This window comes from Centroberyx gerrardi, chromosome 11, assembly GCF_048128805.1.
Source record: "Centroberyx gerrardi isolate f3 chromosome 11, fCenGer3.hap1.cur.20231027, whole genome shotgun sequence".
In the NCBI taxonomy this organism is placed as follows: domain Eukaryota; kingdom Metazoa; phylum Chordata; class Actinopteri; order Beryciformes; family Berycidae; genus Centroberyx; species Centroberyx gerrardi.
Genome location: NC_136007.1, coordinates 22,061,034 through 22,078,651, shown reverse-complemented (window position 1 = coordinate 22,078,651; position 17,618 = coordinate 22,061,034). Strand labels below are relative to the sequence as shown.

The following is a 17,618-nucleotide window of genomic DNA, read 5'->3' as shown; positions in this document are numbered from 1 at the left end:
AGGAGAGAGACAAAGCAAGAGGAAGAAAACGTGAGCATTTTCAAAACAGGAGCAACTATACTCTACCAGCTCCCTCAGCAACACAAGCTGCGTCAACTCCTAAAATAAAATACACACTTCATTTAGGAGCACACCCCATTAACAAAACACAAAGCATAACAATTAGAAGCATAATAAAACAGCCATATATAGAGTCTTCACTTGTGGAAGATGAGGTTTTGGATGTTCACAGTGTTCTTGTAGGTCTTGTAGGTTTTGTAGTCTTTCTTGTCTTTTTTCATCCTTTTAAAACAGTAGCCAATTAGACATATGGGGACTTCAACAGTCATAGTCTGTCTAGATTCATTTTGCATTCAAGGTGTGTTACACTCACACTGAGTGTAAGCATTAACTTCATCAGGCAGTGGAGAAACCATCTGTTCAAACGGTTATCTTTCCAGGCCCATAAGTGCTACAAAAATATGAGTACAAGTATTTTCTGTAACGGTTTCTCTGCCAGGTGTTTAGATCAACACAAAGAGCTGATTGTGTATCTGCGCTGCTTCAGTGGCAGCGGGAAGTCTTTTGTCTACCAAGGACAGGGAGGGAATTAAATATTTATACTCTTTTTGTTTGGTGTTAGGGAGATGAGACATGCCTCCTTCAATAATGAATGAGATTCTATCTTGTCAGACGGGGGATGCAGTAGTGCATGAAAGTAATACTAAGAGAGTTTGAAAAACACTCCTCTTACTGATGCTGGGGCTGAGTGAAACATGGGCACACTGATGTTTAGTTGGGTATAAGTCGTCTCAAACTTTTGGAAAGCAGCTCAGTGCTCCACTGCATGGCAATGAATGTACTGCACTGTAAATAAATGTCATTGCATTTGTTTCTCTTGTATGAGAGACTGATGATTTATTATACTGTACGAACTCACCTCCAGCATCTGAACCACCCCTTCATGTTCCCTCTTGGCGAAAAGCTGAGCCTGACGATTGGAAAACAAGACGGTTATGGTCAATGTAACGCTGGTTATTGTTAAGAAATTCAAATCCACCGCCCAGTGAGCTCTGTCAGAAATGCCCCGCCAAAACTAGATGCTTTATTGGTACCCAAAGGTTGCCTCCTGCTGGACAAAGTCTTAGGGTGAAAGAAGGCTAAGGCCCATTAGGGTTTGATTTTTGCATGGAAAAATATTTTTCTCTAAATTAAGCACGGCCAGGCAGGACAGAACTGCAGTTCTGCCGGGGGGGTTGTATGATAGATAAACAAATGTGGAGAATGTCCAAGAGGCTGCGGTGCTCACCCGCTGTAACCGTTTGATTTCATCCTGTTTGAACTTGAGGATAGCCAGTGCCTGCTCATGTTCCAATTCCAGCTGCTGCCTTCGCTCGGCGACCTCTCGCATATGCTGTTCATGTAGAAGAAATGTCATCAGACAATCTGCAGCCTTCCATAGACATAAACTGTTACAAAGAGTCAAATTGAAAATAATGATATGTGTGATCCCAGCTGTACCTTTAGGACCTGCTCTAGGTTCTCCAGTTTGGCACGGAGTCTCTGGTTCTCCTCGAGAACTGAATTGTGTTGAGCGGTCACTTCAGAGAGGTCTTCCCTCAGCTCCTCATTCTCAACCCGAGTCTGGAAACAACAGAGACAAGCCGTAGCACCACAGTTGCAGTGTAACTGAATGCATGACTAGTAGATTGTAAAGGGCTTGAGAGGGCAGGGAGACGCTGACCTGGTCGAGCAGCTGTGCCTTCCTCCTGAGGAGATCTGCCTCCTCCTTTAGTTGCTCATTTTTGCCTCGCTCATCCTCAAGCTGGCTCTCCTGTTAAAGAGACCGCAAGACGAGATTTAGCTAAGGCAGGGGGAATCCATTTCTCCCAAGTCATCATTATCTGCACTATCGTAACACTTAAAGACTAAACAGCCTCAAGGACTGCCAGTGAGCATTTAAGAGAGAAAAACTGGAGCAGCTTCCTTACCAAATCCAGACATCTCTTCTGTCGCTTCTTTACTTCATGCTCAAGGTTTTCACATTCTTTTCTCTTCTTGCACAGCTCACTTTCCTGAACAAACAATGATTACAAAGCAAGGAAAAGTTATACTGCATCTTCATACGTCAAGAAATCTGATCACCATCTCATATTACCCTGAAACTGGATCTTTTAAGGTTGTGTTTATATGATTTTTATAAACAAACTCTGGAACAAGGAGCAGGATATATGCTCCCAGAAGAACAATCAAAATCATATACTATGTCATGAGAAATTATTTGCTGGCAAAGAATTGTCAGTGCCATCAGTCTTTTTAGGATGCAGAATACATGGGCCTTAGTTTCCATATTGACCTCTGACATGGTAGCAATGAGGTATTACAAAGCTTAGCATCCTTTAATTATTCTAAATGCAGCTTACATGCAGGACCAGCATAGGAGAAATCAGCTTATTTCAGCATGGCCACAGTACCATAATCGAGCATTACTACTGTGTGTGTGTGTGTGTGTGTGTGTGTGTGTGTGTGTGTTGGGGGGTGTGTGTTTGGGTAATTAAAACACGGTCTGTGGCCTGATTTGTTCTCACGATTGTCTGTCAGCCATAGCATTAAAGGCCTGAATAATGAGTGTTAATGAAGGACGTCCTGTTATATATTCAAATCATTAATGTGAAGCTGCTCCTCAAATATGCTATGTCAGAAATTACTCAGTCTGCAGAAGCGCACGGTATGTTTGACCATAGCCTCCCTTGCCCTAGAAGAAACATCTGTCATTGAAATGTTCATTAATCTCTAGGCTGCAGGTACCAACTTCATGTTTTTATAGCAGCCTAGGCCATGTACACAGGCGTCTCTTACAGGAACTTCAGATGACCATGGCTAAACAGCTGTCATTAGCCTGCAGGCACTACTTTTTGTACCCTTGAATTCAGAGTTTTAACTTGGTTTCTGGAGGAGCCCACTGCTTACATCTCTACCTCATTTAACTCACACGGACTCTCAGCTGAAGTACTCGCTCACTCACCCCATATCCGTGGCATTGATTAGGACCATAGTAAACTGACCATGCATGTAAATGTGAGTGACTGAACCATGCTAAATATCATTAAATGCGTGGCCTGTGAGAACAATGTTTTGTTTCTTACAGTTTACAACAGTTACAGTATGTGACATTTTTGAAATGTCCCTGTCCATCATCAGTTTTTTGCTAACAAGTAGATAACGATAAACAAACATTACATAACAAAAGTCTTTTGTTTGGGCAATATGTCAACAAATTGAACTAGTTATGCATTTTGGTGAATATATTCAAAAGCAGTACAGCACTTATTAGAAAATAGTACATTTGTCCATTAAGTATGATTTCTTCACAAGCTCACAAAAATGCAGTATCAGGTTTTCAAAATGCTACTGACATGTTTGTCAGAGCAGTGAGGGCAGTTTATATAAGACTTTGAGGGACATAAAAAAGAGATTTCATGGCTATACAGTCATGACAGATGCCAAAATGATGGACTAGAATTAAACTTTCTCTGTTTTCTCTTACTTGTGTATTAAACTTACTTTGTTTGTGTTTAATACACACAAGAATTATGATATAGAGGTTTGCTCCGATGAAGGGTGACACATGCACATACACATACACACATACACACATGCAGCCTGGTACTGATACTACTGCTACTTTATAAACAGTTTTATACAAGGTCTATAGAGAGTTCTAGGCCGATCTGATGTAAAAATTTGATTTGATTAGTCTACCCAATAAATAAAGAATAAATAAATAAATGCAAATAAATATAGATCACTTAATGCCTGCAATTTCTATTCTCCACCCTGACGACAATCTCAATGTAGAGTTACGAGAGAATATGTTAGTCTATATAAGCCATAAGACTCAGTTGTAGAATCAGCAAGAGCAATATGCTACACTTCTGTTTCCAAGAGACAAGATCAAAATAATCCCAGCATTACATAACAAATCGGACAGTGGTTTTTCTTTCAGCGGCAGTGATGTGGTGGGAACTCAATGAAAGAACTGAATTCAAGCTTCAGTTATGCACGAAAATGCCAAGTGGACAGCAAAGCTTGATTCCTACAATTAGGTACAATATTCAGTAACACACTGAATATCAGGGGAGTAACAGGGGAATGCGCGTGGTGCGATATGTGAGAAGTGGAAAAATGCTGCATGCTTGCGGTTTAACTCTCCCGCTGCATATTCAGACTTGTGGTAGTATGTAATAAGTAGTAGTATAGTACTGGATGCTCTCACCAGAAACTGTAGGCGCTGCTCCTCTGTGTGTTCCTCCTGGTGGGAGGGGGTCGGGCTGAGGCCCGGTGGGGGCGTCACTCGCGGCCCCGACTCCTCCTCCTCTCCGGGAGTCTCCTCACACCTGGATGGAGCCTCATCTAATGCCACACACGGGGTCTCTCCTGCAACCTGGCAGGGACAAGAGTAATCATTCAATGAGAAACACTTCACGTTCACAGAGGTAATCTGGGATGGCCAAGATAAAAGACAATCCAAGGCATTATAATAAAGTAAAGAGCTTCCATTCTCATCTTACAAACATGACCCACAACTGAGAGGGGAGCAAATCTACGATTGTCATATTGTACGGTAACACTGACATTAACATTACACCCCCTGCTGTGAGCCAGGGATTAGCTGTGAGCCTCCTTCCCAGTGGTCCAACTACAATCACTGAATAATCCAGGGGGAATCCCTCTAGCCTGGAACATGACTAGAACACATTAGCAGGGAGCCTGTCCTTTCTAATTAGTCTGGGCATAATGATTTGAATGTTTCACAGTAGGCTAATTTTCTGCATTAGTGAGCATTCTACATAAGTGTTTTTTCCCATCATCTTTCATCATTCTTTCAACTGTGGTGACTTGTGGGGTCCAGGTGGGGAAGAGGCTGACGTTGGTTAAGGGTTAAGAGTCGGAAATCAGTGTCTAATTTTAGAGCACACCTACTTATGCTCCGAGGAGAACTGGGCTAGTGTAGCCAAGGCCATGACCCAGTAACAGGATCATAGGCGCTCTGCCACGTGCCGCAAGGGGATCTCTCCTTTACATTGTCAGCCATTAGAAGGAATATCACTCTAGACTTAACACAGGTCTCCCACTTTTGTAGAAAATCATTTGTCAAGACATTGACAGGACACACAGGGATACAATGTGTCACAAGTTTTGTATACTGTACCTGCAATTTGTATGCAGTGGCTTCACTGAAAAAGCTAACTTAAAGATACATTACATACTTTATGGACACAGATCAACTGGACCATGTTGGTGGTACCGTCCTGGGTCAGCATCATTCGTTCCTCCTAACACACCCAACAGCTTGAACTGACAAGAATGCCATTTGGATGCTATCAGGGTGCTACTGGGGTTTCAGTGGAAAAATTCTCCAATTAAAATCTCTCTATAAGATCTGGTAGAAATTTCCCCAAAGCACAGATAGAATTTTATAAAAATAAATTAATTTTACCATGAGCTTATCTGTCAGAATTGATTGCTGAATGATTGTTTTTTTAATAGATGTTTTTTAGCTAGAATGTTTTTCTTTGAGAAAATTAAGACTAGCCATGGGTGAAGAATGAAATTAACTTTGGTTTTGTTTCGCATTTGTCTATTCAGATGAGGGGCACATGCTCACATTAGATGCACATGATACCAAACAGTCATCCGTGCAATTACAGGAGCACAATTAAAATCAGAGACAGCCTGGCACCTACGGTAGACAAGACGTTTGTTTCATAAAGCAGCCGATTCTCCTTGGTATGATTTACATGTACACCAAAATATACTAATAATACCCTGCATAACCTGAAATTTGCACATTAGTGTCGCTTGCAGCATAAACTTCATGTCAAGTTTCCTCGTGCCATACTGATGGCCTGTCTGACAAATGTTTAGGTGCTTGAAGCAGCAAGGTTTTCTCCCTGTCTAACATTTAGCAGCTTGCATCAGCCAGGCTGCCGGCTGGGGATACATGCTTTATTTGCCCATTTGTTTCTGAGATATATCTTCAGGTTTCATGGAGGATTTTGAAATTCTTACGCACGTTCGTTGATAAACGTATGTTGATAAACCATTTTGACCATTCAGCATAAAATCGGTGGCGTGTCTGTGAAGTTAAGCAACGCTATCCCAGGTTTATCTTTTGGATAGGAGACCAGATGGTGTCAGTAGTGGTGACGGAGGGCCAGCAGGAGGCACTAATTCCATTGGCCTTTGTACAAATACAGTACACAGGAATGAGGGATTTAAACAAGTACTTTCCTTTACATGAGCCATTAAACCAAGTTCCTGATTTGTTTTGGTGGTCATTAAAGATCCCATGCCATTTATCGTGAGTGTAGGCATGGCAGGTAACCCCAGCATCCTGGCAACATTCCCACCTTGGTCTTTGGTCAATCATGGCCACATCAGTCAGTCATCCCGTGATTCCTAATTAGCTTGTAGCGCTCCATATCCATAGCTGCTGTGTGTTGAGCTTTCTGCTACATTCTGGCAGCCATGCACCAACAAGGTGGGTGCTACACATAAGTGGTGGCTAAGGTGAGACTCCTTCAGTACTCAAAGCACTTTGAGCACTTGGAAAAAACACACAGTACAAATCCAATCCTTCATTATTATTGCACTAACTTGTCTGAGCTGCTGCTGCAGCTCTTGTCTGAAATGCTTCTCTTAACCCGCCAAAGTTTAGGAAAACCTAAACTTAATCTTTTCTTACCACTACTGAAATCTAATCATAATCTTGAGCTGTCCCTCTCCTTGATTTAACATACCTAAGTAAGTAATAAGACTGTCATTGTGTTTCACTTCTATGAAGTTGAGATATTTTCTTACAACTTCAAAACTGCAGAGAGTGTATGCAGTTTCTGTCAGAACACACTGTCAGTATATGACATACACTGCTATCAATCTACACGGTCAAAGCAACTAAAAATGTCTGCATGGCCACTTCCAGGCTACTATAACCTTAAAAGAGCAATCCCTTTTTGAAGAGGGAATGTGAGTGCACACAATAATGAGTTCAAAGCAAATATAATCAGGGTTCAGGCAATGTGTGATATAATTCTGACATCGTTTTGACGGATGAGCACAGAGGGAGAATATTACATAATGACTCATTTATACAATGTTATGTGGAATAAAAGGACTGTCATAGAGAGCATTAGACCAAGGCTTAGGCTATTATGATTCATTTCAAAGGTTTATGTGCAAACACACTAACTTAACAAAATGAAATGCAATATGCAATAAAAACCATGATGTAGGTTAGCAATGACTCAATATAAAAGCTATTTGGAGGCACTGGGCTTCCAAAATCCGAATTACCAATGATTCATTAAATGTCATGGTATCCTTGGTGATTCAACTAGGTCATGACACTGATACAGTGTTTGAATCCAAATGCTCATATGGAAAATTCAGAGCAAAGATCAACTCAGTCGAATGTTGGCGGCACAGCAGAGAAGCCGGTCTTCACTTGAACACAGCCAACAACAAATTCATATCGCATAGCTTAAGGTTTATATCTTTTCATTACTTATATACATCCGGCAGTTAACCCTATACATCAAAATGCCAATTTATTACAAATTATTTCAAGATTGAAAAGAATGGAGATTTACTGCTCCCTCCGAGAAGCATAGACACTATGTTTATTTAGTCTGCGTGTATTTTATACCGATTCTGTCTTGTCTTTGTGGGGAGTGTCCTAACTTTTTAATTTATGCCAGACAATGTTTTACTGACAAAATACGTTTTACTGGCAATGTTTCACAGATGAGGGAATTTCCCACTGTGGGTTTAATCAGGTGGTGCTATTGCTATGACTACAACTATTTTTATTACTATGCATGGAAAAATATAGCCTAGGCAAACCCCCTCAATTACCCCAGTAAAAAAAAAAAAAAGACTGCCCCCAATTGCGAGGTTTGATTAATCAAACTGTTTAATTCGCTTATGTCTGCATGCTAGATCTCTACCAAGAATCCATTCATCCATTTATCTGATCCATCCTTTTGAGATGTCCTGGTGGCTCAGTGGTTTAAGTCGTGCACCTTGTAAAACGCAACATCCTGGGTTTGAATCCAGAGTGAGACCTTTGCCGCATGTCATCCCCCAATCTTTCCTGTCTGTCTCGACTTTGATCTGTCAAATAAAGGCAAAAATGCCAAAAAATCTTTTCCCAAGGAGCAGCCGTTTTATTCCCACCATCGAAAAAGAAAGAACTTAAACTTCTTGCTATAGAAGAACAACAGATGTAAGTTTTAGATAAGAAAAATGATTCATTTTTTCATAATTTCAAGAATATTACGTAACTTAACACTTCAGAGAATTTAGGAGGGTGAATCCCCAGAACATTTTTGTATCAAAGACTGAACTGTACAGAGCTTGACTTGAAACTACTCCCCAAAGGACCAACTAGCCTCAATAGTTAACAATTTTACTCATATTTACAAAGCACATTCCGTGATGATTATAAGGTGAATACATAGATAACTTCTCAGGTATACTGGCAAGGCAGCTGTGCACAATGCATCTCAATTGGCCTTGTCAGGTCAATGTATCAAAACAAATTACAAAGTACTGGGATATGGGAAGTATTGGGATGTGCTGTTGAACCTTGATTCCCAGGGTTTGATTATATGATTATATGCTAACACCCATCATGTCAGGGAATGTGGTTGTAGGTAGTCACAGGATTGGATATAGAGATCAAATATTCCTTGAAGAGGGTGTTGTCTACCCTTTTGAGTATCATTTGTTGTTGCTGAGGTCTTATATTGTAGATCTATTAATGTGATCAGATGGTTTCTGCTATTGAATAGTCTCATCAGGCTAATATCCCAGCTCTAAAATGTAGGCTTAAACAGATATACCGGGTCGATATTAGCCTTTCGTTAAAAATAGGATATCAACCAGTCAATGTCATTTTTTGGCAGGAAAATAGTCAAATTTAAAGATTATCATCTGCTTCAATCCAAAATTATCAAAAACTTTCAAAAACTCATATGAGTCAAACCTTACTAAAACGGATTGCAATACTTTCAAAGTGTGATGAATACTGAATGAATATACTTGGTACAAATTACATGACTTGCAATTACAAAATGCACAAAAGTAATTCAATATGTATTTTATCTACTGGTGCCATTGCATCACTGTTAAATGCCATTTTTGCCCATTTCTAAGCAGCACAAGGCATTTGAATATCCTTCACATAAAATGGTTTTGAATCACAAATCATCTTGCCATTTCAGCTCACATTTTTTCTGTAGCCACTGGAGGCAAATTAAATCATCAGTGAAAATAAGCTAGCTGGGCAGAAGCTGGTTGCTGTCAACTGAGGGAAATTGCATTTGGTCCAACATCATTTGACACTACAGTTACTTTGTTACAAATTATAGCCAACAGGTATATTTCCTACAAGGTGTGCTCAACAGAAAGCTAAATGAAATGGGATGCTAAAATGACAGGCGCGTGACATTCCCTGGCATGCAATTCATTTGTATATAACTGAATAGAGAATTTTGATAGACCTCTACTATCACAAGTGGCACTTGTACCCTTGTACATATATATGCAAACTATTTTTTTTAAGTTCTACACATTTTTCTAGAAGCATATGTGAGCTGTAGAATGCATGTGAGCAGACTTATTCATTATGCATTTGAGCAGTGAGCTCAAAGACCTGCTATAACATAATTATGTGTAGAATCATGCAAGGACATTAGACCTTAAAGACAGTCATGCGTATCATCATCAATAAAGGGCCTGGTTAAGGCTCCAGCCATGTCAAAATTTACTAAAACAATGTCTAAATACCACCCTCAAAGTCTGATAAATGGTGAGGCCACAGCAGGCCATGCATATGCTTTTATCAGACACGGTCCTGTTACCAGACACAGTCCTGTTCACCTCTACTTGCACACATTTCACACGATACAGTGCCATTGTGTACACTTCACATTGGTGTGGTCCATGTACACTAAAGGATAAAGTACAGCCTGGGCCCATGCGTACTAAAGCAGGGTCAGATCCCATTCAGCAGGCCCTGAATGCCATAAGCACATTGGTGTAATCCCTGCAGACTACTGAAACGGGTAACTGGATCACTTCTTTTAAAAGCACCTTAATGGATTGGCCTGGCCGTTGATTTTCTTTTTAATACGGAGCATATCGATGTCCACCAATCAAACGCTCTACCACCCTGTCACTAAGTCGGTCTGCCTAAATTCTACATCTGTACACTCCAAAATATGACTGTTATAAAACAGGGTTTCTGACAGGCTGCCCTTGACTAGGCCTCATGCATGTCTCGTCTTTCTAATTTGCAAGTAAGTGACAGTCCATCACAGACATCACAGTTGGATTTACAATGTAGGATTTACTGAAATTAAAAATAACAGCTACAAGATGTAAATGAAAAATCCACTTAGCTGTGAGTCATTGCAATACTAGCATAGGGCGTGTAACAGCAATGGAGCAGGCGGAACATGAATATACTAATAATCTTTTCCAGAATAAGCTGGTTATTTCTATACCTAACACAAATGCAAAACCCAGTGCCTTGAGCCAATCCTCTAGCACTCAGTGTTTGTCACGACACTGCTTAGTTTTCAATGTTAAGTCTTGTGTCCTGGACTGCTTCAGTCCATCATCCAAGTAGACACATACATGGACTACACTGGACCACTGACACCCACATAGAGACACGGAAACACAAAAGACGACCTACCCCTTTCCTGTGATCTGTGGCAATGTCAAGGCTTCCCTTGGCCCGCTAGTTATCCAGAGCAGGGCGAGCTAGAAAATTCTTTGGTGCGGCTGGAGTCTTACCTACCACCCAAAACCCTCTCACCGCTGCCACAGCAACAGAGAGCGGATTACTGGACTGTACCATTCTGTTGTTAGAGGGGATTAGAGTTCACACAACATGGCCCCTTTCTGGGTGTGCGCGTGTCACTGTGAGTGCGTGTGTGTGTCCCACAAACGACAGATTACCACAATCGGCATTCTGATTTGAGCTTCACAGGGAGTAGAGAATTTCACTAAAAAACTTTAGATGTCGCTAAAAAAGATGCATGCCTTAAGATGATGGAAGTTGCACTTAATTTATAGAAATTGCGCCTCTACATTTTTTTTCATCCCAAGTACAGATTTATAAGAGAACACAGAGGGACAAGGGGCATTTTACCTCTGTTGCAGACATGATTTTACTACTACAAATGAAATGCAACCTGCATTACTTTATTTATATACTGCATTTGTGAACTGTGTCTATTTTTAGACATTTTGGTCAGTGACTGGTATATCTGAGTATCGCATCAATGGGGGAACAGGGAAGAATTGTTTCTAAGTATTAAATGCAGAGAGGATCAGAATTAAATGCAGAGAGGATCAGAGTATGTAACTTCTGTATCTTTGATCAGGCCCAAGTTCAAGACAGGGAATCATCTCATTATGGCTTCTGGCAGATTAGTATCGGCTCCAACAGCAAGCCATTATATAACACTGCAAAACAGCATCCATGCCAATGTAAACATACTCTCAGCTTTAGAAAAACCCCAGTGGACCAAATTCCACATTAACAAACAACGTATAATCCCAACCGTAGTACTAACACCATCCACCCTCCTAGGTGAAAACACATGATCTGATCAGTGTTAGTTTGCCCTAATCACAGATGTAGCTCTAAACAAGGTGCACTGTCATCACACTGGTTTTCGAGAAACTCTCCACATATAGTTTTTGAACCTGGACATTGACTGAAGTTGTATGTGTACATCTTGCTAAGTTAAAAAAGCTCCTCGCTCCACAGCAACACTGATGTCCAGTGCCTGGACATTGCTATTTTAATTTGATGTCTGGAGCAATAAATGTTTGTTGCTTTGAGCTCATCTGTTTAGGTGTGCATGGACCAGGCTCACTCACTTTTATTAAAGCTCTTTATCACCAACAGGGGTCAGTGTAGAGCTGGGCTGGTTTCTGATATCAGGTGATGCTGATAACCTTGCTGACTGTACCTTCTCTTCCCCGTCTTCCTTCTGGATTTCGACAGACTTCTCTGGGCCACCAGTGCCGGGGCTGTGGTCGTGCTGCTCTCTGGATGATGTGACCGACAGCTGTCTCTGGAGCCGCAGCACCTCCCTCTGAGACTCCCTGAGAAGCCTCTCAAATTCCAGTCTGCCAGATGGAACAGGGGAACCCTACACACATGCATCAACAGCCACAAGACAACGGCTTAATCAATTTGGAACGTATTATCCTTTCAACTAATTTTCAAAAGCAAAATAACACGATGGCACACATTTTTTATGTTTGGTTGTGTGTGCCGTGAGTATGTGTGCACTTGTATTTGTGTGTGGTTGGGAGTTGGGTGGATTGGGGTGATGAGTTTGGAGACTGGTGGCTCATATGATCAACCAGTGTGACTATAAAGACAAACTCAAATTGTTTTTTTGTGGAAGTTCAATACTCAGCACTGGCTGCAAAAGTTCATACTGCATACCACTTACTAAAAAGACTTAGACTTAGAATGATGAGCATACTAATTCCAATCCGTAACATCTGTAGTCATGTGCTTTGGGTTCAGAAATTGGCCCATTTCCCTTGCAATTTAGAGCTATTAGACTTCAAAACATTCTAAGCTAGTGTTTAATAAATCCCTATTATTGGAAACAGTGGCAAGTATAAAGTCTAAAAGCATAGTCAGAGAGGACAGTAGGTAACATGAATCAGAAACATGTGGTGAAATTAACTAAACTAAAATATCAATGGCTTCCCATGTTACTTTTTTCCAGCCAAGCTGAGAAAGCCACATCACCCTCCTTGTCATCCTCATCACATGGTGGAGATGTGTTTAGGTTAAACACAGGCTCCAACACCGACACTCCCATTAGATCAGAGTACAGCTCAGCCTGTTAGATCCTTCACTAATGATCCTGACAGATGTTCACATCCAGGAAAATCAGCTCTTAAGTCACAGTACCAGTAATTAAAAATAGGCACTTAGAGAGGCAGCCTATTCCTCCACTGTCATCTAGACATCAGCATTGACGCAGCCTTTGTAATAGGGGCTTAGGAGGGACTTAGGATGAGCAGTACCCATGCCGTCCAGCAGAGAGCAAGCATGTGGCATTATGAGCCTGTGCGAGGCTGGGGAAAAGGGCTGGTTGACACAGTAGGCAGGTTATTATGGATAAAAACAACAGACAGAAGCAAAGAATTGGTCTAAACTAAATCTTTCAACGGAGAAGGAGCTCTTGTCCAAATTCATGACCATGGTTCAATCTGGGCAAAGGAAACAGATTCCGGTTACTGAGGAATTGTGTTGTCAATACCTTAGCGGTGCCTAGCCGTGCCTCCAGCTCTCTGCACTCCTGTTGCAGGGCAGCAATTTCTTTGTCCTTAGACAGCAGTGTGTCGGCGTGCTGGGCGAGGTCACGGGCTCGCTGCCGGGCAAACGCCCTTTTATACTGTTCCACTGACCCGGGCCTCACCAGTGATGGGGCGTTCACCTGTACGGGAGCAGGGAGGAAATCGAATATCAGCAAGGAGCAGCCAGTAAATCATATGAAATCAGTCAGAGGGACAGCGTCATAAACAAACCCCAGCAAGGCAGTCAAAGGTTATGAGTCCAGTCATGGAGCTAGAGCAACAGAGGAGTTTCAATTGACTATCGATTGCAGCTCTCTTTTAAGTGTAAGCATTTCTTGGTTCTCACTGAGATTAAGAGCAAGTAGTAAGGCAAACTAAATCAGTAAATAAAATGTCTCGGTCAAGATTAGGTCCAAACACAATAGTTTAAGAAACACTGCAGAGCTCTTAAAGTCTTGCTCACTCTTTGTTAGTGTAGCTTTACTGCACAGCTACATCGCTCTGCCCTTCAGTGAGCAGCAGGGGCAGAGGGGGAGGGTGAAGGGGGTAGTACGAAGGGTCTCTCCCTCAGTCTGGTGAACAGGTGCACACAGAATACACAAGGAATACAGAAGCAGCAAATGGCTGTGGCAGCCAGAGATAGGTGGTCTTTGAATTGGCTCGCTAGACTAATATAGCTGTTTGGCAGAGAGCTGGGCTGGGGGTCTTTCCTGCTCAAGATCTCTGCTCTGTTAACTCAAAAGACTCCTCATACTAAACATATATAGTGTGCATCATGACATGCAGTTTGTGCTTACAGTACTCTTGACCAAATGGCAATTTTATTGGTGAGATGTGATCATTATTCACTTCATTTGTCATAGACTAGACATGTATCAAATATAAATTAATAACAGCTTGTCCTGTACTTTGAGTGTTATGCCAAGGTGCTAGGTGTTAAGGTGTTATGTTCTGTCTCCATCAGAAGTGTTTGGTGACATTTGGAGTTATTCTGTAGCTATGTGAAAGCAAAATACCACATGCCACTTTTACAAAGCATTATCTCCTGGGACAAATTTTGTCAGTAAAAATTATGACAAGAAATAATGCAGTCATCTACACTCACTAAAAAGTAGTAAGAGACTAACAAACATTCATTTTGGTGAAGTTACATTTGAGTGTGTTTTATGCAATTACTACTGAAAGAGCACAGCTTACTTAATTGTTCCTCCTCTCTGCCTACCTCCATTACTCTTAGCTCTCTAACAAGTAGCCCCATACAATCAGGGTATTTTTAGACTTGTAACCTATTGCCACCGCTAACTTTTTACTTACTTGATCTCAGAAAAATAAATGCTGATATTTTATATCTGTGTATATCTGTGTAGAGGTACAGATGCTAGCCAACTAGCATGCAAAGTCGTAATAGTTTTGGACATCAGATGTTAACAAAGTTGATGGAAACTGCTTGAATAAAATTTCAAGAGTATCTGTAAACTAAAAACTAAACCAAAACTGAAACGGTTGTGTTCCTGCAGCCATCCTCAGTGATCCACTGAACTATTCAATGGCATGCTGGTATTCTTCAACAATGGCTCCCTTTCACTTGCTGAACTATTCCATCCAGCTCATTACTGGACATTATGGTGATGTGGTGACTTGGATGGTGGTGCTTGGTAATGAGTCACTCCCATCATTTGGGCCGGAGTGAGGACAAACAGGCTGGACAGTGCAGTCGGCTGTGACAATGTGAAAGGTATTTTTTGGTGCAGTATACCACTCTGAGGTTGGCCTCCTGCAGTTTGCGAGCCCTCTCTTCCAGCCTCTTAGCAAGGACAGCCAGTTCTGTGTTCTTCCTCCTTAGCCGCCTGACCTTCTCCTCGGTCTCTGGGGCACTGCTCTTCCGCTGCACACAGGGGAAACAAATATCAACATCTGGCAGGGCCTGCAGCAAATACTAAAACAGCAATGCCAAACAAGAAAGTCACAAACACAGTACACAACCTGAACCTTAGCAAAGCGATTCAAAAAGGCTATGCATGGCTTGAAAAGGAATTCAATAGCAGTAGGTTTGGCTTCCTAGTTTTGTATCATCTCTCATCTGCCAGTGCTGCCAGTAGACATTGAAAAGATACATGAAAAAAAGCACACTGACAAAAAACAACAAAAGAGGCTATTCAGAGTATGAAAACAAGTGATTTATTTATATGCTGAATAAATAAAAGTGACAAAAAGAGACAGTGAATGTTTCAGCACTTAACTGAAACAGCACCTTTTTTTGCTGGTCTCTGCACCTGGCCTACTTTCTAACAAGTCTTCAGTCAAGACCACAAACTCCCTGTATTGTTTTGCGTCTCACCAGCAGGCCATTCTCCTCCCTCAGTGTGGTGCAAGTCTTCTCCAGCTCATCAAGGGCTCGCAGCAGCTCGGAGTTCTGACGCACCAGGAACCCATAGTCAGTACCATTCTGAAAAAACACAAAACAGACACAGAGTTCAACAACTTTATTGGTTTTGCTCTCTGACAAAACGCCAGCATACACAACAGCAGCAGTGTATCTATTTCATTAAGAGCAAAATAGAGATGAGTCCCATTTCTGCAGTATTGCTTAAATCGTTTGCCACCTCCGAGTTACTGAAAAGCCATTCTCTGCTCAGTTGTCAGCTGCTGTTGTTTGTACAGCGCTATCTAACGCTGGCTGACAGATGACAGCCCATTAAATAGGCTTTTCATTAGGACAGCTCCATCAGCCCACCACTGGCACTGAACACTTATTATCCCACACTAACTCACAGCACAAGAGGAAGGAGAGCTCTCTGGTCTCACATAGCACTATAGAGGAAGAGGAAAGGGAGACAGAGGGCAACAAAAGAGAGAGGGTGATCATATACACATGATCAGGACTAGAGCTCTCTCTTTGCCTTGTTCAAGACTGCAGCCTGTTGTTATATATTGAAGACAAATACGCATTCTGAAGTATGAATTTATTGACTGGATTTCAATCCTTCTTTATTAATTATCAAGCCCTGGGTGTTAGATGAATAAGCTTGTTATCCTGTGAGCTCTCACTGAGGGGACAGCTGGACACAGCAGCAGTGGAAGTGGCTTTCATACCCCTATGGATGGTTTCACAGCGCAGATATTCAATCTAGTGCATTAAGAGAGGTTACCACTAGGTTGAAAGAAGAGACTAAATCATGGGTGTTTATCGTCCATGTGGAGGAAACCTGGCAGTGGTGGATACCTCAGGTCAGTCCATCATTTGAATGGAAATGATGTCACCCTGGTTTTGTGTTAGGGATGCTCTAAATGGACACTGAGGGGTCAGCGGGAACGGGTGCAGAGTAGACCTGGCAGATGAGCGCAATTGCGGCAGCGAGAGCAGATGGACGAACAGGGCGAGCAGATAAGCTGGAGGTGAGGGGAGGGTTTGTCCTCAGTGTAAAACACATTCAACGGCACAGTCACCTAGACTGACTTTGCTGCTTACGCGTGATGAGAGAGCAGTAACTGTTGGGAGAGCTGATGCTCCCGCAGGTTATCTGTGGTCAGCTCGACTAGTGTGAAACAGTCTGCATGTGCCTCCAACCAGCTACGGAGTAACTGGAGACAGGAGAGTGAGAATGAATGTACTGAGACAAGGTCTGATTGTGTCTGTGTAAGTGCAGGCCTAGGCTGTGTTCAAAAGGAGACAGGCATATCTCTGCATTGTAACAGCACACCGATGGGTCCCCATGCGAAACATCAGGAAAAACCTGTTAAAGCACATCCCATAATGTCTCCATAATACTGTGAAATCAATCTGAAATCCCTCTCTGCCATAATGAAACTTCAGTAACACAAAACTAATGTAATATTAAACAACCTGATGAAATACAATGAAATGAGATTATTTTGCTTGCAGACAATAAAGGTAAGGGATCAAAATCACGCTTCATATACGGTTACCATGAGATTGAGGAATAACTTTGTTGTCTTGGTGACGGCTGATAATGGGCTATCTGGTGGGTCCCTGGAGGTGTTTTAATGCTACCTGTTTTATAAGTCAACACTAATGACCAGCTGTTGACTAGCCCTGCAGCTGAGGTTCCCGTGTGTTCCCCCTCCAACACTATTGTGATGATAACGTACAGGACAGCCTCTCTGAATGCCTAGTTAGTGGGTTACACACTAGCGCCAGAAGGCCCATATGCTACGGGGCAAGAACACACAAACTAGGACACACAATATTTTGACTGGCTAAATCATTAACA

General features: G+C 41.8%; 1 protein-coding gene across 1 annotated transcript in view; it reads right to left on the bottom strand.

The window, feature by feature from the left end:
• The window catches only part of tspoap1 (TSPO associated protein 1), a 66,079-nt gene that overhangs the window by 22,863 nt on the left and 25,598 nt on the right, over positions 1 to 17,618 (bottom strand). The window contains exons 3-13 of the mRNA XM_071901159.2: positions 15,725 to 15,832; positions 15,143 to 15,271; positions 13,350 to 13,526; positions 12,033 to 12,215; positions 4,256 to 4,423; positions 1,971 to 2,054; positions 1,724 to 1,813; positions 1,501 to 1,623; positions 1,289 to 1,393; positions 920 to 970; positions 67 to 99 (exon numbers count right to left, since the gene is read on the bottom strand). Of these exons, the coding sequence (XP_071757260.2) occupies positions 67 to 99; positions 920 to 970; positions 1,289 to 1,393; positions 1,501 to 1,623; positions 1,724 to 1,813; positions 1,971 to 2,054; positions 4,256 to 4,423; positions 12,033 to 12,215; positions 13,350 to 13,526; positions 15,143 to 15,271; positions 15,725 to 15,832 (1,251 nt within the window). The remainder of the gene's footprint in view (positions 1 to 66; positions 100 to 919; positions 971 to 1,288; positions 1,394 to 1,500; positions 1,624 to 1,723; positions 1,814 to 1,970; positions 2,055 to 4,255; positions 4,424 to 12,032; positions 12,216 to 13,349; positions 13,527 to 15,142; positions 15,272 to 15,724; positions 15,833 to 17,618) is intronic.